The 23,430-nt window shown below is 36.8% G+C and overlaps 1 protein-coding gene across 1 annotated transcript in view; it reads left to right on the forward strand.

The window, feature by feature from the left end:
• EYA1 (EYA transcriptional coactivator and phosphatase 1) overlaps positions 1 to 23,430 on the forward strand; it is a 302,855-nt gene that overhangs the window by 186,175 nt on the left and 93,250 nt on the right. Inside the window, exons 6-8 of the mRNA XM_054691910.1 lie at positions 4,646 to 4,715; positions 5,038 to 5,183; positions 8,866 to 8,988. Of these exons, the coding sequence (XP_054547885.1) occupies positions 4,646 to 4,715; positions 5,038 to 5,183; positions 8,866 to 8,988 (339 nt within the window). The remainder of the gene's footprint in view (positions 1 to 4,645; positions 4,716 to 5,037; positions 5,184 to 8,865; positions 8,989 to 23,430) is intronic.

The raw sequence follows: 23,430 nt of genomic DNA on the forward strand, positions 1-23,430 counted from the left end.
GCCTTTCTTAGAAGAGCCACTGAAGCAGAATAAGTAAGACTGAGTTTTATTAGTAGCGTGGAGTGGAGGAGAGAGGAAATGAAGGTGAGATTATGGGGTGTATCCACCTGCCATTCTCTGGTGGCCACTATGTTGGTGACTGGAACAGAATGGTGAGTGAAAGGAATTGAAAAGTTGTCGTGCTCTATTTTCAAGGGAGAGCTGAATGGACCTTTGATAAAAGGGTATGAGGGAAAGAGGAATCAAAACTTACTAGACCTGGATTGTCAGGTGGGATGATGTTGACATTAATAAAATAGGAGCCTCGGGGGTGGAGGGGGTTGGGAGTGGACTTTGCTAATTCAGAGATTTCTAATGACTCTCCCAGTATGTTTAGAAGCTTCTGAATATTATTTATCTTAGGTTCTTCTCTCCCTTTTTACAACAAGATTTGGGGAGCTTCTTTAACCTATATATTGGAAATAGGAGAAAGAAAGGAATAATAAGAAACAAATGTGCTAAAACAGATACAGAGGTATTAGTTATCCATGGATCCTCAAGGTTCTGACATATATAATTTGAAGTTAACTGATGGTAAGATAACCATTTCATTTACCTTAATAAATGATCCGGGCGCATTCTTTTTGCTTCAGGACATTCTGGACCAATGCAGTGAAAATTAATCTGAATGTCTAGATTGTTGTTTAAAAAGCTGAAGGTATTTTTAGGAAATTCAGGGAAAGAATGTTGTAGATATAAATGGAAGTTTTTACTTTAGGCCATGCAGAAATCTCAGGCATTTGGATTTATAGAAAGCCCAAAAGCTACACCTTATTCTATGACATTACAAATTAATAATTTTAGGTGCACATAGGCAGGCAGTGGACAGACAGGCAGAAGTTCTGATTCACAGGAATTTCATAAGAATTACTATTCAATTCCATTTTTTATTATCAAAGAGCTAAATTGGGTTCATTATATAAGTTTATACATGACATTATAACATATAAAATAATTTAGCCCTCCTTCAAGACATGTGGCTTAACAGTCTACTTTGCTTATGGCCTAGATCTCACGTTCTTATTGAAAAAGTGTTTATTGATGACTTACCACATGACAGACCCTAAAAGGGGCCAGGGAAACAGAAGAGAATGAGGAAGTCCTTGACCCCAGAAGCTCATAGTAGCAGAAGAAACTAACATCTACATGCTGTGCACACTAACCAAAATGGAATGTGATGAGTGCTGCATTGTCAATATGTGTAATATCCCAAGGAAGTACAGAGAAAGAAGTCATAATCCTAAGGAGAAAATGGTATTTTATTCCCAATAGAAATATGTTTATCAGGCACAGAAAAGAGGAATATTATAAGGCAAAAGGGTCTGGTTTGAAGAACAACTGAGACAGATATGAAAATGCTGGTATGTATGGTAGTCTGCAGCTCCAGGGAGGCTACATAATATTAAACCCTGGGGAGTGGAAGCTTGAATCTCTTTGTGTGCTCAGCCAAGAAATTTGGAATTTATGTCGTCAGTATATCCTGGGATTAGTGTGAGCAATTCAAAGATTACAAGCTGGAAAATGAATGCGAAGAGGTTTCCATGTAAGAAAGATCAATGTGGTGGCAGTAGTGAGGGTTGAAGGGTGATGGGTCACCATCCCTGGGCAGGGGGGTACATAGGGAGGAGAGCTGGGTGGCCATTGCAGTAACCCACCTGAGATATACAGAGGGCCTGAACAAGGGTAAGAGCAAGAATGGAGTGTGCAGGACAGAACAACGACACCTTCTGGACTTATGAGCCACCAAATAGATGGGAAACTTGAGATGATGTGGAGGTTTCTAGTTTCTGTGTATGGGGTCAAGAGATAATATAATTTGGTGGAAAAAGTCAGGTAGATATGGGTTCAAATACCAATTTTCCTATTTATTTGCTTTCATGTGTTACAGATTTTCCCCACTATTCAGTAGGTTAACTTTTTGATCTGGGAATGCTATTATGATTAATTTATATGGGAAAATTATTGAATGTCCCCAGACCTCCAAAATATTCTATCAAGTCACACCAAACATGAATCTATTCTACTTTCGGATAGCAGGGGAAGACTGCATGTCTTTTCAATACCTAAAATGGGGACAGAGGATACACCTTCTAATAGCTTGCTGAACACAAAGTGATGTTGTTCATTGAGTAGAATTTAAAAAAAAAAAAAAAACAGAAAAAAGGGCAAATTTGGGATGAAAATAGTGGGAATCTGCAAATATGAGATAATAAATATTTATTACACATTGTATTATTCACTTGTGTCAATTATCTCACTTAGTCTTCACAGTAATCTTATGAGGTAGTGGTAGTATCATTGCCATCATTTTACATGAAAACATATCAAGACTCAGAAGGATCAAATAATTTAGACCACATGGAAGAGGTGGAACTTGAATGGACTGAAAGTAAATTTTAATTCAAAAACCTGTGCTTAATTCTCATACTCTGCAGCCTCCCAAATCTCTTTCTTAATGGGCACACACATATCCTGTGCACATAATCTTAATCAAAACCACACACATTTACTGTACCCTGCATAGTAATCATGATATCTTCTTTTATGTTATCCTGTTTGTAAAAATTTCTGGGTGCAGCCTATTAAGTTGAGTTTATGATCTTTTAATGGGCTCTCCCACAATTTGAAAAATTACAGGGATAGAGCTAGAAAAGAATAAAAAGGATTACTGTTCTATCGTCAGGTTGCATTGGTTCTGTTGTTACTGTTTTATTTTTTAGACTTTTTAAAAATTTTTTGGATTATACTCTACTATACATATATACCACCTTTTGTTAAAAAGAAAAAGTGTTAAATGGAGAATACCATGTAATTCAGCAGTTCTATTTCTAGGTATATACCTGAAAGAATGAAAAGTAGTGGCTCAAACAGATCCTTTAAAACTTATTTGTAATTATCATTGCCAAGGCAGGTTATTACTCCTCCAGCAACTCTGCTGGATAAAACCTACTTGCCCTTTGCCTTGAAAATGTTGAAGTCACAGAGGACCTGGGCAAGTGGTAGTCTTGTTGTCCAAGTATTCTCTTCTTAATCCTTCCCTTCTATAAATTGCAATATTTAACTAATCCTCTCTTGGCTGTTTGCATGGTAGCCTCTCCATGTGTGACAGACAGAACTTAGCTTTGCATGTTTATATCTGCAACATCTAACTCAGTGTCTGGAGCAGAGTAGTGACTCAACATGTGCCAAAAGACAGGGGACACCAGCTGAGTTGGCCTGCCCACTTTTTAATATGGAGCCTGTCTCTGCCAAACTCACAGCCAGATGGCTGAAGTCTGGCAGCTGGCAAGAGAAGTACTAATCTAGGTCTATAATATTGTCACTAGGTTAGGCCTGTTTGCTTTACAAGGAAAGGTTTGGTCATAGATTCTGAGATTCTAGTCCAGCTCTACCACTGTTGTCCCAAACACAGGTGGAAAATTAAACTGGAGAAGCATAAATGTATTCATGTGACATCATAAAAATGTATGAAAGCTTGATTGATGGAATCTCATGAAGGGTTTTAATACAGTTAATAAGTATATAACCTTTAAAGACATTGATTATTTGTGGAACAAGAAAATAAACACATTATGTCTTATAATAATAGTACCCAAAGGATATGAAAATTTTAGCCAGGTAGATGTTAGGGAGAGTTTGAGTAAAAACAAAAATTAAAACATTGTAAGTGTATTTTTGTTGCATGTGTACTACATATATGTATGTGTAAATTTATATGTATATATTTATAAAAGTGTGTCAATATATTTATATATGTACTTAGTCCTCATTTATAAAGAACCTGAGAACTACCATTGCAAGGCCTTTATTTAGCAAAAATGGGTTTTTGCCTCTTTCCTGTGAGCCTGAAAGAACATTGGATAGGAGAGAGGAGAGATGTATTGAATGAAGTATATGTGATTAAAAAGAAATGAAATTCTCCTTGAACGCTTAAACAACTTCAGGAAAACAATTTATTTTACTTGAACACTGAAGTTGAATGTATTTAACTAAAAGGCACAGGAACACCCATTTTAGCACAACAAATAACAGGCTTTGCTTGTAACTTGAGAAATTTAAGATAGTTATAGGAATGCATTTTTACTAAAAACATTGCTAAATCAGTGCAGGCAAATGAGGATCTGCCCTATTTCCACTCACCTGAGAGATTAGACTGTGTTTCTTGGTAATACAGTCTGTGTGTATAATACAGGTGTGTGTGTTCCTGCTGAGCACAATAGATCCATGACCTTTCCAGTCCTGCCCAGCTCTGAAGTTCAGCTTCATCCCTCCTCTTGCAGCAAGTCTTTCCAAACAGTAGCCAGGACTCCTTGTACTTTTAAAATCTTGCTATCATAAAAACCACTTCAGCATGCTGATCAGTACTTAAGAAGATTGCAACTATGTTTTCTAAATGGTAATTTCAAATTAAAACCATTTAATCATTTCCTATAGTTTCCATAATGTAGTTTAAATTTCTGTTAGGTTGAAATGTACAATTGCATTTCTGTAGGCCAAAAGGGTCCAGTGTCTATAATTTCATAAGCTCAGACTGTAATTCAAACTGTATCAGTGTTTTTCATATATTTTGTATTTTGCTTTTGATTTTTGTGTATTTTTTTTCCAGCAATTGGGAGCAGTAGCTTCAGCCCAAGACCAACTCACCAGTTTTCCCCACCACAGATATATCCTTCCAAGTAAGATGTATTTTCTCTTACTCACCACGTTGCTTTTCTGAGTAGTCTTTTGCCTTATTTCAAGTCATGTCTTGTGCCCACATGTTATATCTTAGTTGAAACTAAAGTACGTTTCATAGAGCCTTAAATATATTTACACTAATTGACCTTGTGCATCACCTAGTAGAAACGCTGAAATATTTCAGTATTTTATATGTGCTTTTTGAAAGTTATACTTAGGAGACAATCTTTACTGAATTTGTGATATGGTTGTTAATCAGTTACCTTGCATGTTTCCATCTAATGCATGGGCTTTCTATTTTCTGTCATTCCTGACAAATAGCAGACCATACCCACATATTCTCCCTACTCCTTCCTCACAAACTATGGCTGCATATGGGCAAACACAGTTTACCACAGGAATGCAACAAGCTACAGCATATGCCACGTACCCACAGCCGGGACAGCCATACGGAATTTCCTCATATGGTGAGTGATCCCGCTATTTTAGTAGCAGCATTACCTCGTGGGCCTACCCGTATGTGTGAAAGTGGTTAAAGCCCGTGCTCTTGGGCCCCTTTCAAAAGTGTTATTACCTTTTGTGTCAAAATTCTTCATAGAGCTGTTTTTGATGAGCATGGCGAGAACTGGCGGTTACTTATCTTGAGGGCAGAGGTGGCAAATAGACCGCGTGGTTTCTATGCCCTTTTGTTCTCATTTTTCCTGTTTATGTCTCAGTTCTTAATTTGCCAGTTGAGCACTTGAATCTGGAATCCCAGATATTTAGGTGCATGTTTGCAATAAAACGTCTGTGAATAAAGTCTTTTGGGGTGAAGATTCATTTCCTATTTATCAGATGCCTACCTATGATAGGGAAGTTCAGGTGGAATTCAACAAACCCTTGATCTAAACTTGAGGGTGCTGGTGTTAGGATTGAATTTCAGCTTTATCAACCTTTTGGAAAAATGATCTACATGTCACAACTTGGGCTGTACTCTACAGAGGAAATCAGGAAACAAAGCTCATATCCCCATTTATTTCTTCCCACCTGGAGATTATCTTTATCTTGGTGTAATTTAACTCAATTGTTGCAGGGTCAATACCTGCAAATTAAAAATAAACGCTGTAAAACCACAGTTTAATTAAAAAAAATCTTAGATTTTCAAAATGCATTTTCTTTACCTGGGTTACAACTACAACTTTGAGTGAATTGTAATTTGAGTAGAAAAGTAGGAATTATTGACATTTCATTAAGAAAAAATAAAACCTAGTGTTTAAGGAAATGTTCATGGAAGTTTGGAGGAAATGACTGGTATAATAAGTGGTTCTGTGCTTATTGCACAGAATCATATTTCTGTGTTCAGTATTTTAATTATGTTTCTTTTATTGTTTCATAATTTCTGGAGTATATTAAAAGAAATAACATCCTGCCATAAGTAAATATCTTGAAAAATGCACAGAAATTAGCATCTAAGTTATATATGACTTCATCCTTTATAGTTTTATTTCAAATCTATCAGAACTGAATGTTATCTAGCTAGGTGCTTACCGACTTTACAAACAGCCTTAAAATGGACTTTCTAGAATTATCCTTCATTTCTATAACTTTTACTCAGGGTTTTACTCAGTCATCGGCATTTTCTTGATTGCCTCCTTTCTTCTCTTTCTGCACCTTGAGGATAAAGAAGATACTATTTTTAAACTATTTCTGTGCTAAAAGAAGAAAAAGAACTTATGATTTAATTATATAGCTTAAAGTATGTAATGAGTTGTTATTTCCCAATGTGTATTCTCAAAATTTATTTGTTAGTTGATAATTTGAAGTGTAAATGAAATGTATTTACTAGTACAAACAACAGTGAACTACTTTAGACTTACCAAGGGAAGGTGCTACTTTGTCACTGTCTTGGCTGCCACTCACAGAACTCCTCTCCTCTTTTCCTCCTACCCATTCTGGTAATTTCTGAGCTATAGGGTGGGGATTCCTCTAGTTCTGAACTATGGCTGAGGATGGGGATTTTCTTGTTGTAGGTGGGGATCTGGAGGTGATATGAATATGGCTCATATGAAGAACTTTCATTATAGGGCCTTCCATACTTAAAAGTCTGGGAATGATTCCCAGTTATTAGCATTCTCTTGATCACCTCCTTTCTTCTCTTTTTGCACCTTGAGTACAAAGAAGATATGCCCCCAGTAGGTCTGTATTGTTCTTGGGCCAGTGCATCAAAAAATATGGCAACCTCCCCGTGAAAGGAAGGAAGAATGCAATTCAGACTTTCTCATGGTCCTGTGTCCCCTGACTTTTAACTTTGACCCAGCAAGAAAAGATAGGCAAATCTTTGCATAGAAAGAACCATAGATAAGTGGAGAAGAAGAGCTCATGCTATTCTTTACTGAATCTGGTTGGAGTTGACCAATGAGGTGATTTTGCCAGCTTGTAGGTAGAAACCATGGTGATAGGAGTGACTAAATTGTCTTCTCTTTCTTCCTACATTTCCTAAGCTGTTCTTATCACAAAGATTCCCTTTGGAAAGTCCTGGTTAAAAACAGAGCTGCTACAGGTGAAAACTGGAAGCAGATTACTATAGTGTTACTATAGTGAAGAGAGAAGGGAAAATTCCTAATAGCAGCAAAAAAGAGAGGAGGGAGGGAGGGAGGGAGGGAGGGAGGGAGGGAGGGAGGAGGGAGGGAGGGAGGGAGGGAGGGAGGGAGGAGGGAGGGAGGGAGGGAGGAAGGAAGGAAGGAAGGAAGGAAGGAAGGAAGAAGGAAGAAGGAAGGAAGGAAGGAAGGAAGGAAGGAAGGAAGGAAGGAAGGAAGGAAGGAAGGAAGGAAGGAAGGAAGGAAAGAAGGGGTTTCTAGAGCCCTCAAACTTAGGGCAGGTGTTTTTAGGAAACCATTGGAGGGATAGGTTATCCATTGGTTTGAGATTGCCTGTACAGGGTAAAATACCCTTTTTAAAATGTTAAGGTTTTGTTGAGATTTAAATGTTGAGGTCTTTATGAGGTTATTTAGAGATACTGCAGGAATTAGAGTGTGCTCTCCCAGCCAAGAGTCAGATTCTTCTACTGCCTTACGAAGGTTACCTAACTTCATCTACTGATGAAATTCCCCTAAAATGGAAATAAACAGTGAGACTACTGTGTATTCTAGATTGCAAAGATACCATTTATCTTAAGTGCAAAGTAAAATTATTCAAAAATGTGAATTCCCTTGGCAGAAAGTTTCCTCCCCAACCTTTGTGGGAATTAAGGACAGTTGTTAACTTTCATGACTGTCTTTAATTATGATCTAGGGTTGATCCCTGCACAGCAAGACTGCCAAACCTAAGTCCTGCAATTAGGATGTCAGCCTGTACTTTAGGAAGTATTTGGAAGCACACATACATTATTTTATGTTATGGATTAATAAAAAAGCAAATGTACTTTAAGCTACACTCAAAACATTTATACTTGATATATACTTGAAACTACAAGAAACAAAAAGGGAACTACTGATCAACTTCATTTGTTTATAAATCACTATGCTGTTGCAAAGATTCAAGACTAATAATTTGTTGCTTTTGTGCTGACTTTCTGATAGGATCTGGATATTTGGGAGAAAGTTTTCCCCTGTGTTATTTAGTTCTGTCACTAATATTGCTACCTCTGACTTCAAAATGAGTGTACTAAAATCAGTTATCCCGTAGAGAGTAAAAATAAAAAAAAAAAAAAAGGAAAGAAAAAAGAAAGGCTGAGAGGCTTAGAGATTCTCATTACTAACTTTTTAGAAAAAAGGGATTTTGATACTTATCAGTGTAGCAACTTTTGGAATAATTTAAGGTTGAATATGGTCACTTCATAACTATAAAGGAGGTGATCTTAAGCTCTTATGAAACAATAAACTAAGTGTAGAAGTTATATTGCTGGAGTTAAATTTTATAGATCATGGAATTCATGAAAACAAGAAATAACAATATGAATACGCAATAGGATCTGTAATAATTTTTTTAGAGTTAGGATATTTTAGAGTTTAGGATATTTTATTCTAATCATATATAGTCTTGCTTATTGAGATAATATTGGGAAGTATTTGTGACTGAGCAGTTATAGGAGTGTTTCTGTATATTTGCCAGCATTTGAAAATGAACAGATAGATAAGCTATCACTAACTGATTTAGGTGCATTGTGGGCAGGCATCAAGACTGAAGGTGGATTGTCACAATCTCAGTCACCTGGACAAACAGGATTTCTCAGCTATGGCACGAGCTTTGGCACCCCTCAACCTGGACAGGCACCCTACAGCTACCAGATGCAAGGTCTGTATGGACTCTGATTTGACCTTTCCTTAACCTTGTACTACTTTAGCTACTTTCTAAAGTAGAACCTGATGTTTGATTTAACTGGTAGATGATGTTGGAAAGTGGATTGGGTTTAAAGACAAGTTGCCTATTCTGGCTTGTCCCTTCACTTACCTACTTTCAGAACCTAAATTTCCATATTTATAAAACCATCAGGTGAGACTAAATGATTTCTAAGTCTCTTTGCCAAAAATTCTAAGATCCTTTGTGAAGGTGATGTTTTATGTCTTTGCTTCTACCAATGAATAAAGGGATGAAAGATGTGATGTAAGATATTGTGGTGTGTTATATATGAAAGGTCTGGAGTTTGGTATGGATGGCCAGCCTAGCTTTCTAAAAAGGGGTGTTTTCTTTATTTTCATCATCACAGCTCTGAAAAGAGAGTACATATTATGTGCTGGCTAAATGATCAATCAAAGACCAGGAGGTCAAGTTGACAGTCACTCAACACATGTTCAAGATATTACTTCCAAGGTTTTGTCCCTGGGTTCTGACTTTGAAACTATAGGTAAAACATAACATAAGTGAAGTCAGATGGAATGAAAGCTGAGTTTACATTATCAAAGCTGTTTTCAAGAATATGTAGCCATTGCTGTAATGAGCCACTAATTATCACAAGTCTGTAAAGTACTTGAAAACTGTTTTCATATAATTTAAACAAATCTGCCAATTGTTTGTACTACAGATCAGTTGAACACATCATATTGTACTTTTTAATAGTGTCAAACCATTATCGAATTAAATCTGTGATTACTACTTTTCGATTGAAGGAGTTCTTTTGAGTCTATCTTTTATTTATTTATTTTTATTTTTGTGTAGAAGAACTGGGATGTAGGCAACAGGTGCAGGGGGTGACAGGATTCACCAAAGACAGAATAGGGATCAACCAGATGGATTTACTGAAATACACTGCTGAGAGGAGGAGCAGGCAAGACAGGAGAGGTCTTCTGTGCCATATGTGGGTTAGCTCCCTGGCTGGGGATTGAACTCAGGCCATAGCAGTGATAAATGCTGAGACTTAACCCCTAGGCTGCAAGTGAGGCCCATCATTATCTTTTATATATCTTTTATCTAATTCTTCATTACCATAAAAATATTTGTTAATTGAAGATAAAATAGAAAATATAATGAAGCAAAAAATATAATCATATATCCCCCAAATACATTTATTATCATCACTTTAATATATATTCTTCCATATTTAGTATGTGACCATATTGTGTAACATAGTGTTGTAATCTATCATTTCAGTAACAAATATAATGTAAATATCTTTTCTTGTCAATAAATTCTGTTCTGTAGCATCATTTTACTGGCTGTGGGGATTCATAGGTATGTTATTTAATCCCTCAATTATTGAACATCTATAGTAATACTATTACTATCTTATGTGCATCCCTAATTATTTCCTTTGAGTAAATATAAGTGCACTTTCTAGGTAAATGTTTTTGGACTCTGTAAGGGTTTATTATATATTTACACAAGGAAGGACTATGTATTAGAGTGATCAAATTGGATAAAAGTTTACTTTTAAAAATTGTCATTTGGTATAAGATTTTGTTGTTGCATGTGCATTCTTTTAAATGGAGAAGATAAACAGTTTTTTCTTCCATGGGTGATGATCATCTTTGTCTTATTATTTCTTATATTAATGTTATTAATTCTGTGTGATATTTTATAACTGTATTTCCAGTTTATTATTTTAAGAGTCTTTTTTCCCTTATATAGGAAACTAAAATTTTATCAGGTCATATCCATTCATCTGAATTATAAAATCTTGATCTAATTGGTGGCTGCAAAATTGAACTATCTCGTATTTTTAGTTAGAAGGACATTATGTGCCTGAATCCAAAAATTTTATGCCTTTCTGGAAAAATGTGTTTCTATACATATTAATATCTGTTGAGTAAAGAGATAGAACAAAAAGTGGTGAAGAGATGCCATCAATGAATTTAATAGCCATAGATTCTAATGAAATAGATCAATGGCAAACAAGCTATTTGCTCACAGAGCATTCATTCTTGCACAGGAAAAATGGAATGACAAATAAGTTATACAATTGCAAAGTCTTCTGAGAACTTATATATAAGGGAAATTAACAGGGAATCATGAGAGCGTCAGTTACCCACTTGGCATCCAGGTCGTGTGGAGGAGAAGTAGGTCCTAAGAGTAGAAGGAAACACGAGAGGCCAGCTACTTAATGTGTGCCTCCTGAGCCAGGCTCTTGGTTACCAGTCTATACTGAGCTAAGTGCAAAATTTGTGAGTTAAGGATTTAGAAACTTTTTAGTAGGGTAGCTTTACTTATAGGAGGAATGTAGGGGAACCAAATAAGGAATCAGGAAAGAAAGAATAAATTAAAAAACAAAATTAACAGGCAACTATAAGTCAGGGATACTCTGCAGGGGAGGAGGAGGGAGAGGGAACAGAACAGGGGAGGGAAGAGCACAAGGGACTATGGTGATAGTGAATTGGTCATGAAAATTGTATGGGTACTACACCTGAGAGGAGAAAACATACATTGTACAGGAAGGAAGAATGATGTAATATATATATATAAAAGAAAAAAGAAAGTATATTAAGGTTTAAAAAAATAGTCAATTTTATGTTGGCTCTGTCAAGGAATAATTTCAAGAAATGGGCCTGTACTCACTATGTCTTTTCCTTTTTCATTTCATTCTTTTAATATACATACCAATTATATTTCCTAAATTGTCAATCCAGGAAGAATTAGGGAGAGAAACTAGTCCTACACCACAAAAAATAAGAGAAATACTGCTCTCGAGACTTATTTTTATCTTACTCACCACTCACACCAAAAGCTTAGTTGCAGAAACACTTCTGAAGAAGACCATCAGATATTTGAGTACAGCATAGTGCTAGAATAGAGGGAGGACTGGAAATAAAGGAGGATAAAATAATCTTAATTTTGAGGAAAAAACTATTTTAAAAAAGAAATAAGGACATGAATAGCACCAAAGATTGTGTTGCTTTTCTACCCCATAGGTTTCATTACATTTGGGCTCACTGGGGGGCGTGGGGGGGGTGGGGTGTGTGTGTGTGTGTGTGTGTGTGTGTGTGTGTGTGTGTGTCTTGGTTGAAGTCTTTTCCAGTGGGATTTTAGAACCCATTTTCCATGATTGAGGTAATATTTAATATGGCATTTGGCTTGAGGTATTATTGTAATGGTAATTGACTCACTTTTAGATTATTGGATATAATATGACTTCCACATATCAAGTCAGATAATAAAATGGTATTGACTTGAAACTTAACTTGTCAATATGATGATGGATAATGATGGATAATGATGCATAATATGATATAGACTCCTTATGGCTGGATTTGGATAATGAAATCCTGCATCAAAACAGAGTATGATTTAGAACTGTCAGCCCCTTTATGTTCTACATGCACTTATAACATTTATAGAGAAGGCTCTTAGGAATAACTACAAACATTCAAAATGTGCTTGCCTATTGTGTACATTTTCTGAAGGGATAGATTTGCTCTCTAAATAATTGAGACATTGCATTGCATAACTAGCTATATAAGTAGTCAAAAATGCCAGCTATGAATCTGTAGAAAAACTTATAGAGAACTTGCTTATGAGTTTGGTCTATGCTTTAACACTTCATGACACTTAAGGAATATTTAGCAGGTGCTTTGCAGATATTTTGCCACTGCCTAAACTTCTGAATTAAGCCAGGCTTGGTGTCCTTATTTGGTCCAGGTGATCCTTCTGGATCCTTTCAGTGCCAGCATTCAACACTTCTATCCAGGGCAGGTTTCTTGCATGTGCCTTTTTAAGCCAAGCAAAGACTGGATTTTCATTTTATATACACTGATACTAACAGTCCAGAAAAGAAAACATTAGGGATTGGGAAATCTGTTTTCTTCTTTGCTGCAAGATTGCTGGAAAACTCTGTTTTTACTTTAATTAGCTCTTTTGTACATTCAGTGAAAAACTACAAAAGGAAATTTAAGAGGGACAGAATGTTTCTGTTCATAGAGAACTCTAGAATTTACCTCTTGGAAATGAAATCCTTGCTAATAGTTTTTGATACCTTTTGGTTTCCAGGATAGCCTCAGTATTTCTCAAAGAAGTTTTGGAATGGTGAGGAGGCTTTTTTCCACACCCCATTGACAAACATTATGCAAATGAGTTAGCGGAATGCTTGCATTGGGATGGATAAAGTGGGTGTGGGAGTCATAGGTAAATTATGCAGATGGTGTGGTATTTTTAGAACTGTTCACCAATCAAAGGATACTGAAGTAAGAGTGAAAGGGTGTTGTATGTGCGTGTAGTAAGGGAAAGAAACTCACTTACGAGAAACAGCATCAACCTTTGATTTATTGAGGAATTTCAGACTCTCTGCCCAGGGTCATCAACAAGTTTATTCTCTTTTTATGTAGAAGAAACCACTGACTTGAAATCAAGTTATTAGTTTCAATTTTTTCAAATGTAAGTTCCAAACCATCACTACTCATTTACCTCTGCACCCCATACATCCCATATATATAGACTTAAAAGTTCCATCTACCACAGGAATCAAATTGTGTTCATCATTTTGAGGCTGTCCTATGAAGAAAGTGAAATTTTGTTTAGCAGTCTTTTTGAGGTAAGGAAGTATAAAAGATTTTTATACACAAGAAAATCAATTAAAATTTAATTAGGTCACTCAACTGGGCTAAGCTTCAGCTTTGAGAAAAACCCAGCTTTCCGTAGGTACTTAATTGCAATGATTTTAGGCAGTTGGGGACAGTAATCATCTTTACTCATATTTTTCATCTCCACACCCTTAATATAACTAAAATATACAAATGTTTGTTAGAAATGGGGAGGTTTATCCATTGGGAGTTAGAAATTAAGATAACAACTCTAATTCTCTGCATTTGGAGAAATGGATTGGAAATTTAGCCTAATAAAAATCAACTCCTGATTAGTTTATTGTCATAATATGATCAAAGCAGTCTCCCCTCCTGTCACACTAGTAGGGCGAGCCAGTGGGAGGCAGAGGGGAGACCATGGTACTGGATGATTTTCTGAGTGCTTTATTGCCCCAGAATTGCTGTGGCTGTGCAGGACATTACCTTCACTGAGCACCAAAAAGGTGTCAGGGTTTGCCATGATAGATAGGAGCAACTACACAGATGCTCATGTACGAAATGCAGAAGGCTCTGGAAACTCCACTTTGTTTATTTTTCTTTAGGCTTTACTGCTCTCACTTAGAGAGGAAAATAACACAAAATTAACCTCCCTCTGTGTACATAATGTTATTCTGTTAAAGAGATTGTAGTTCAAACTAGTGAGGAGAGATGGTAAGTTAGGAAGTTAGGACAGAGGTTTGTTTAAGGGCACAACTCTTAATCTCAATATGTCTTTCTCTTATCTGGGGTTCATTGTGAAGTGGGAATAGTCTAATAAGGGAAATCACCCTTATTTCCTTTGGTCTGCCTGTCTATAAATATATAATTGCAGTGTTTCAATTGATTAGTCATTTAGAACCTCAAAATAGCTTAGCAAAATGTAATAGTTTTTCACTATAGATAGAAATGGTATTTTTAAGAGGAAAATGCCGAACTCCAAAATAGGTGATTTTAAGAAAATGAATCTTAGACCTCTTTTTTTAATCTACTATGATAAGGCATTTGATATTCGTACTTTCTGGTATAAAGTTACACAAAAAAGTTGGAATTGAAGAATAACTATTGCAGCTTGCAGTAATGTTCAAAATTTCTCAGTTGCTTTGCCAGTCTATTCAATATTTATATTTTAGTTCATGGCTCTTTTACATTTCTAGAATTTATTTTTACTTAGGTTGATTTTTTTAATAAAATATCCCTTTCAGTTCCTTTGACAATTCTGTGTTATTTCAAATGACAAGTCATTGAAAATTGTATGAAAATTTTTTGAAATCTAGTAATAGCATTAATTAATCAGTGATCAATCCCCATTTTATTGTCTATATGAATTTAGTTAAAACATGTAGAAATAGTTGATGAAAGATGAATCAAATGCTTTGCAATCTTTTCTATATAAGTTAAATAATCCTCTGTAGAATATAAAACTATTGCTGGGATCAAAAGGAAAACTTGGTCATTGAAAATCCTTCTTAGAAGAGAAGAGGAAAACTTTGGTTTTAAATAGCCCATCTGGCCTTCAGAGACTTTTCCCTGGGGAGCTGCACTAACTTCTGCCACATAGATCGTGCCTGATGATGGACATAGCCCATGGCAAAGAGGCCAGAGAAGGAAAGCAAATGGACTTCTGTGAAAATACACGAGGGACAAATAGCATCCTGCTTGCCCAGTTAAGTGCTAGAAAATGCTCTAAAACTTGGGAAGTACAGACAGGCCCCAGCAGGTTCCAGCATTCTTAGTTGACTTGGATTCTGGTTTTTAGTGTGATTCCTTGTTCTCTGTGAAGTAGACCTTTGACCTACATGATATCCTTTTTTTTTTTTTTAAGTTTTTTTTTTTTTTTAAGTTATAGTGCAGCAGTGTTAGCCAGGTTAAATCACCCACAAAATTTTGATTTAATATTTTAAATCATGTTTTAAATCATGGGTTCTTAACTATGAAGATGTAGTAGAGGTGGATTAATAAATTTCGAGGGATTGATTTATTTTAAAATACAATTGCTTAGCACCTAGAGAATGATGGCACAAGGTCTTTCAGCAAGACTGTTTCTTGTTTGTTACGGTTGACAAGATAACCACCCTTCCTCAGTAGGAACCCTGGACAGTGACAAGAAGAAAGTAAAATCTTTGTGATACACTATCCCTGGACAAGTTTATGTAATTTATTTTTAAAGTTATTAACTGACCTAAAAAGAGAGTTACAATGGAGAAGTCTTTTAGAAATGAGATAGTTTGATTCCAAATTTATTGAATTTCTCAGATGTCTTCCCCTCTACCCATTGTGTGTTTGTGTAACCAAAAATTAATAATACTTTTCAAATATTCTCTTTCCAAAGTTATGGAATCAGGACATCTAAAGGTGCATTTGGCACAGTAGAGTGGAAATCAGTGGCCTGGACATGGAGATAATGGTCATTCTTTAGCTTGAGAATCTTTGAACAAGGATGTCACCATTCTCTCTACTTCTTGGAAAATGATAAGTCTCCCCGCCTCAGCTGCCTCATGTGTTAATATTGGAAATAGCTTGAGACAGCAGATGTGGAAATACCAAAATACAGAACGCTGTAAAAATGTAGGCTGTTATTACATTCTGAATTTGAAATACTTCAAACAAGATTCTTGTTTTCATTAATATACCCTGATATATATATGTAAATATCTGAGCTAACAGAGTTAGTATCTCTTGGGACATGTGTATCTGTACCATAAGGTCAGTGTTTTTTTTTAGGATGCCCATATGAGACATGGATTTGACATCCCTGTATCATTTCTGCGGTCCAGGGGTACTCAGCTCACATCAGTGAGTTCTTAGGAGCTGTTCAAAATTCATGATGCCTAATCAATTTAAAATTCGATTTGATTTAAAACTGCTGGATTTTATTTCTGGAGATCTCAAAATATTTTACATCCTTCCAGAGGTACACTTAATTTTCTCCATATAATTTAAATCCAAAGTAGTCATTATAATCTGTTTTATTAGATAAGCCTTAATATACCATCTTTTTTAAAAAAAAAAAACTAACAAAGTGTGTGTCATCTAGATAAAATCTGAGAAATACACTCAGTTGTTACTTTTCCTTTCCCCACTCTACTTGTCATTGCTGAACAAATAATGAAGTTGAGCAATGCTTTTCCTCACCTGATGTCTATTGTCCTTCAAGTCAGCCTTCCAAACTTCCTGCCACCACCACACAAAGTTATGGAATGGCTTCCTCCTGCTGGTCTGCTCACCTGGTGTTTCAGCCATATTCTCATAGAACATTTTGTTAATTTGAAACCTGCACAAGCTGATGGTACCGGTGCAGATCGTAGAATGGACTGAGTAGGTGTGCGCTATAAGCTGATTAGGGCCAAACGGTCCAATCAGCCATAGGATTGAAGACGATCCAATCAGACATTTAGGTGGGGGACCTGCAAGAGGATATAAGGCAGGGCAGGCACTGGCTTGGCAAGCGCGCTCTGACTGACCGAGGGATGCTGTTCCTGACTTCCAAAGAAGAAAGAAAAAGCGAGAGACATCTAGCAGTCACCCTCTGAAAAAAGAAGTCAAAACGCTTCTCAGAGAAGCCAAAGAGCTCTGCAGATGCCAGTGGCCTCTGGCTTTGCCTGTTATATCACCTGAAAAGGAGCACCAGAGGCTCCAGGCCTGGTATCTTGAAAAGTTGTTTGTTTTAGGTGGGGCCACTGGTGACCAGGTGTGGCCAGTACTACCAGTGGTCAGTGCTACCGAGCTCTGTTGATGGGTGACTGGCATTCTGTGTCAGAGTGTAGGGTAAGGTAAAAAGTATCAGGCTTTTCTGCCTTCCCGCCATTAGGATAAATGACGGAACCCTGTGGTCCAGAATGCATGCCTGATGGCGGGCACCTGGAGTAGGGTGTGGGCATATGTAGATGGGATTCACCTGGGCTAAGACTGGGCTTGTAAGGGCGGCATCACAGGGATGCCAGCAGAAGCAGAACAAATGGAGAAGCAGAACGACAAGAGAGCAGAGAAGCAGAGAGAACGCGAGGGAAGGCTGGAGAGCCCAGAAAGAGGGAAGACTCCAGGACTCTCCTCCTTCACCCGTCTGCTGGAATCATAGAAAATCTACACTGTGCCCATTCCTGCCGCTACACGGAGGAGTGAGCTACACCTCTATGAGCTGTTAATAGCTCCTGATAGCCCGGTGCTGTCTCCCGATGCTGTTCCCTGCATTGCTGTCTGGGCCAGCATCCGGTGCAGTCCATTCCTTCAGAATTTTGCTGTGGGCTTCTGCGGCATCATCTCAGTGGCCCCACCTGTGAGCACCTGCAGCTGCGGTGAGTTAGATCCTGGTCGGCTGCTTGTTAGTGCATCCCTTGCTCAGGCCCTGTTGGTGGGAGGCACCATCTTGGATAAGAGGCTTTTGTTTATGATTTCTGGACACAATCTGGGGTGAGATATCCGGCCACATGTGGCCTTAAAGACCCTGTGCTTCCCCTGTTTGTTAAATAAACCCCATTGTCATTGTTCCCTGAGCCTGAGTGGTCTTGTAATTGTGTGTGGGGGGTGAACCCATAGATAGCGACCTACTGGGCACTGGTTTTTTTGGAGCTGTAGCCCCTGCTATAGTCCTATTTCAACTTACCACACCAGATTGAAATTCTCAAGCACTAGTTCTGTCTCACACTTGAGTGCAGATGGGAGCCTTGGAAAGCATGAGGTAGACATGGTTTGCCCATCTGTATGTGACTCAGGCAAGATAAATATAGCAGGGAATTTAAGAACTTATGGTCAAGATGAAAACAAAATTTATAGCCAAGATAGCTTCCCCCATTCTGTCCTCCAGCCATAAGATTTCCCCTGTCCCAATATACTTTTATTTGTGTTCACACTCCAGATTCTTGAGTTTCTCAGTTTAAAAATGTCATTACTTTTCCTGAACTGTTTTCTTAAATGATCAAGGAACTTCTGTCTCCTACCTTTAGTCATCTCCCTTCCACCTCCACTCTCCGCCCCCAACCCAGTTCCTATAAACCTTTCAGTCAGTCACTGATCTCCTTTGGATATCCTCACCCCATGCCAGGAACATACTTGTTGCCCTTTTCTATACAGCATTGTATTTCCTTTCTCAGTCTAAACAGGTTGTATCATTTCATTCACTGAGCAACTCCCTGCCAGAACTTATGTTGCCTGTAGAAGTAATGGAAGCTAACATTCCTTTGTATTGTCTTAATCAGTTTGTGTGAGTGTGTTTAACTTTCCTCAAAGAATGGACCTCAATGTACCCTCTAGAGTACTAGTTGTGCCCATAAAGATGTTTTAGTGTCCTATTCTGGAAACTGGTGTCTCCTCTCCTGACAAAAAAAGTTGTATGACTATGATTTTTCATAATAGTGAACAGTTTCAATAGATAAGAAGTTCCTTTTAACAAAGGAGTATTTTCACCCCCACCCTACTTATAGCAGAACTTAGTTCTAAATTAATACTGCATATTGTTGGAATTTCACTTGAACCCATCTCTCCCAAGCTCCTCAATTGAGAAATAGGGGTCCTAACTGGAAATTCTTTCTACTTTGGGGGATTTTGTGATAGACTGTTATCTATCACATAGAATTTAAAACATTTTATCAAAGACAATGCCTGCTTTCTTTACCGAAAGGTAATTTTTTATGCAAAGTCATTTGGGGCTTGAAAGGAAAATACTTGTATTTTTTAAATAAAGTCATTTATTTTTTTTAATAAGCCAAATTCTGTGATCTAACTTTACAACTGAAGACTGGTAAATCTACAGAAACTATCAGTAAGTTTCTGTTTCCCTGGCCATGCCTCCCTTTCTCCCCTGTACTATCTGTGTGCAGGGAAGTAGGGGGCAGCCTCGCCTGCTGGGCTTGCACAGGGTAGGAAGAGAGTTTAGCAGCTATACACTGTAACTTTCTTAGGAGCATAATCATTGCCATTTTGCCTTTGCTTGGTGATGGTCTAAACTTTGGTGAAATTCACCTGGTGGTATCAGCACTGAAGCTACATCAGATCAGCTATCAAAGTATGATGATTAACTGACCTTTAGACCAGCTCAAGCGCAGAAATGCTCAAAGCGGTCTCTAAGCTTCCATCCTGTAAATGCTTAATGAGTCTAATTACTTTTTTAATGTAAAAGGAAAGCTTATTCTATTCCATAGTTACATGAAGTAGTTGCTAAAATATCTATTCAATTGATATTTAAATATAGTGGTGTTAGATATCAGACATTCTAGCTGTTTGGTACTTAGGGATCTTGAGGTCAACTGTCCATCCATGCCTGAGGAGAGCCTACATCAGTGCCTTTTAACGAGCACCTTCTGGTGATTTTGTAATTAATTAGTTAGCCATGTGTTGAATATATTATTTGAAAATATATTTAAAAAGAAACAACTGTCATTACTTTAAGAGGTACTCCTCTGTGTAGAGTAAGAGCTTTGACTGTGCATCTAGATGGCCTGGGATTGGATATTATGTTTGTTTACAATCCTGGGCAGTTTCTTCATCTATAAAAAAGGATCTATCTAATAGTAGCTCCCTTATGGGTTAGTTGTGAGGTCTCAGTGAGTTATGACATGTGAAATACTTTATTTGGGTCTGGCTCAGAGTTACCACTCAATAAGTTTTAATTACTGTTATTTGTTCTTTTCTCTTCTGTTTTTCTTTTGGTATGATTTATTTAATCTTGTAGAATAACCTTTGGGGAAACTTTAGTGCATTTTCAAACTTCCCATAAAGTTATGTAGAGTAGGTTGAAAGAGCATTGTCCTGACCCTAACCACACAGAGTGGAAACTCCATGGAAGCTATATTACCTTAGCCTAATCCTGTTTCCATGTAGTATGAAGTTGTTATACAGATAAAACAACTCAAAGATGAACAAGTTTCTGACATGTGATAAGTACCCAATGGATTTTATCCATTTTTAGTGTTACTATATTTTGTGTTGTGAGGATGTTGATCTGGGTTGACTACAACTATCCATTTATTTGCATAAATTCTGAGATCTCTTATTAGCCTATTTGGTAGGCAAAGCACCAACTAGTTTAAATATAATTGTTAATTATTACTTTGTACTAACTGGTCAATTAACAATTAGTACAAATTAACATTAACTGATTAATAAATCATTGATATATATGTAAAATATATAGGTGAAATATATATGAAAAATATTTGTGTGAAATCTATATGTAGAAATATATACATGTTAGTATATGCATATATGTGTAATATATATCTTGTACATATCTCAGTTTCAGAGCTAGAGAGAAAGAGAGATTCAGCAACCCCAGGTCTAAGAAAAGAGAATGAAGAGGGGAATTCAGGGGAGATTTTTTTGCAGAAGGGGGATTCTAGTCAAGTTGAATTGTGAAGTTGGTTAGATCTTAGCCAGGATACAATGGGAGGAAGTAAGAAGTACAGGAGTAGTCTTAAGAGATAGCATATTGCTTCCGTAATGTTAGCTGGAAGGTGCATCTGAGTGGGTTGGGTTATTGAGAGGAGACCAAAGACATCCAAGAGATAAAATGAAGTCAGACCAGGTAGGGCCTAATAAATAGGCCCTGGTCAGGGAGTTTGAATTTTATCTTAAGGGCGGTAGGGAACCACTGATGGTCACTTTAAAAAAAAAAAAAGATGTATTTATTTATGCATACACGAGCAGGTGTACAGGCCAGAGGTGTGGGGGTTGAGAGGATTCACCAGAGACAACGGGAAACAGAACAGGCAGATGGATGGAAGTACACTGCTGAGGGGAGCAGCAGGCGAGCCAGGAGAGGTCTGCCGCGCCATGTGGGTTGCTCCCTGGCCAGCTGGGGAGCAAACTCGCAGGCTATGTCTCAACCCATTGTGCTACCAGGGAGGCCCCGATGGTCACATTATTTAGCTGGGAAGTGGGTAGACCAGATATGCACATTAGAAAAGAGATTCTGTTGCCTTTATGGAGAAAGAAGGGGATGGGGCCAGAAGGTTGTTAGGAAACTGGGAAAGGCAGTAGTTGTAGAAATCCAATGCTGGTGGCCTGAACTAATAGTTCTCTGCCTAAGTCCTGCATGAATCCAGGCAGGCAGCCTTTAAATCCAGTTCTGGGTGGTGAAAAACTAATATTGCCTGAATCTGATTCTCTATTATATACACCTCTCCCTGAAGTAAGTTAGAGCCTTTTGGAAGTTGCATTAAGTCTTCTAAGCCACTGGAGTGCCATTAAACCCTTGGTTCAGCATACTAAATGGAATGGAATCTGGGCCCAAAGTCAGCCAACAAATGAGTATAACTTATGTTGAATTTCCAGCAAATGTACAGTCTTAGAAGTAACATTTAGTCTGAAAAGTCACTTGGGTGCATTTGGAGTACTGAACTATGATTTACTTGGTCATACCCCAGTGGCCTGTCTGTGCATTATAGCTTCCATGGTCCTTTCTACTTTGTTCCAGGGTATGACTTAGAGAATGAAAACATCCATTTTTAAAATGTGTTTTCTATACTTTATGCATTTTCTTGGTGGATAGGGATTATTGGGGTCAGTATTGTTAAAAAATGTGTAGTATAAATGAAAGTAGCAAGTCATAACCTAGAAATGTATAGTTTAAATAAAAGTAGCAAGTTATAATCTAGAAATCTATAGCTTAACTGAAAGTAACAAGTCATAAGCCAAAGTGATTTTTCCTATCAAATGTAAATAGTGGTTAAAATGAAAAAAGCAGTGTTGATAGTCACAGTTAATACAAAGAAATTTTAGACTTGACTTTATAAGGAAATATTTAAATGTTCATTATTATATAAAGTTTGCTGTATGTTTCTATTGTACATAATCAAAAATAACTGTCCACTGATAGTCATATCCATGAGATTTAATGTTTAAAAAAATTAAAGAAAACAATATTTTTGAGAAATCTTGTGAGGTCCAAGATTCTTACTCATCATTTTATCCCCATATAGTTATGACCAGATGCCAGTATTTAGTAAGTATGTGGTCACCACATGCAAATGAACATTAATATGGGAAGCTTGTCTCTTGAGGTCCCAATGTTCAAACAAAATATATATTAACAGTGTGAGAGATCTCCAATTATCTATAATGGTCTTCTGGGAACTTTGAACAATAGATATCACTGAAATCCTCAAATAGGAGTCTTTGTAATACTTAATTAGAAACTATCATAGGAAATATTTTCCTTTCCTAATGAAAAAACAAAGCCGCAGATCAGATTTTCATAGATTTTCAGGTTTTCATAGATGCTTGATAAGTAGAGAAGAATTTTAAATATGCAAAGATATTGTCATATTTATCTAATTTGGGGGCATAAAAAGAGGGAAAAGATAAATATAGGGAGACACATAAATACAAGAGAATTTTAGAAATATTTATTTACTAGACTAAATAATTCCCAACAATTTTGTAATACTGTAATTAGTTAATTATGTTTTCTAAAACATGCCTCAGATTATCTGTTTAAGAATCCAATGAAGTAGAATTTTTACAGAGAGGGGAAATAATACATTTGAGTGGTAAAGTGATTGGTTAACTCATTACACTTGAAGTTATCTCTGACTAGTTCACATGGAAGACTTCCTTGATGAACTGCCAGTATATTTATTTCCATACTATTCATTTGCCATAAAATATTTAAAACATTACTTTTTCTGTTTATAGAAACAATGTAAAACAGGTTCTTAGTAAAATTTACATTGGTTTCACGAATGTTTTATGGCCATAGATTATACCGCTCCATAGATAATACTTTTGAGGCTTTTACGCATTTGAGAAACATTTTATA

The sequence above is a fragment of the Talpa occidentalis genome, unplaced genomic scaffold (genome assembly GCF_014898055.3).
Source record: "Talpa occidentalis isolate TD23 unplaced genomic scaffold, MPIMG_talOcc4v2.1, whole genome shotgun sequence".
NCBI lineage: Eukaryota > Metazoa > Chordata > Mammalia > Eulipotyphla > Talpidae > Talpa > Talpa occidentalis.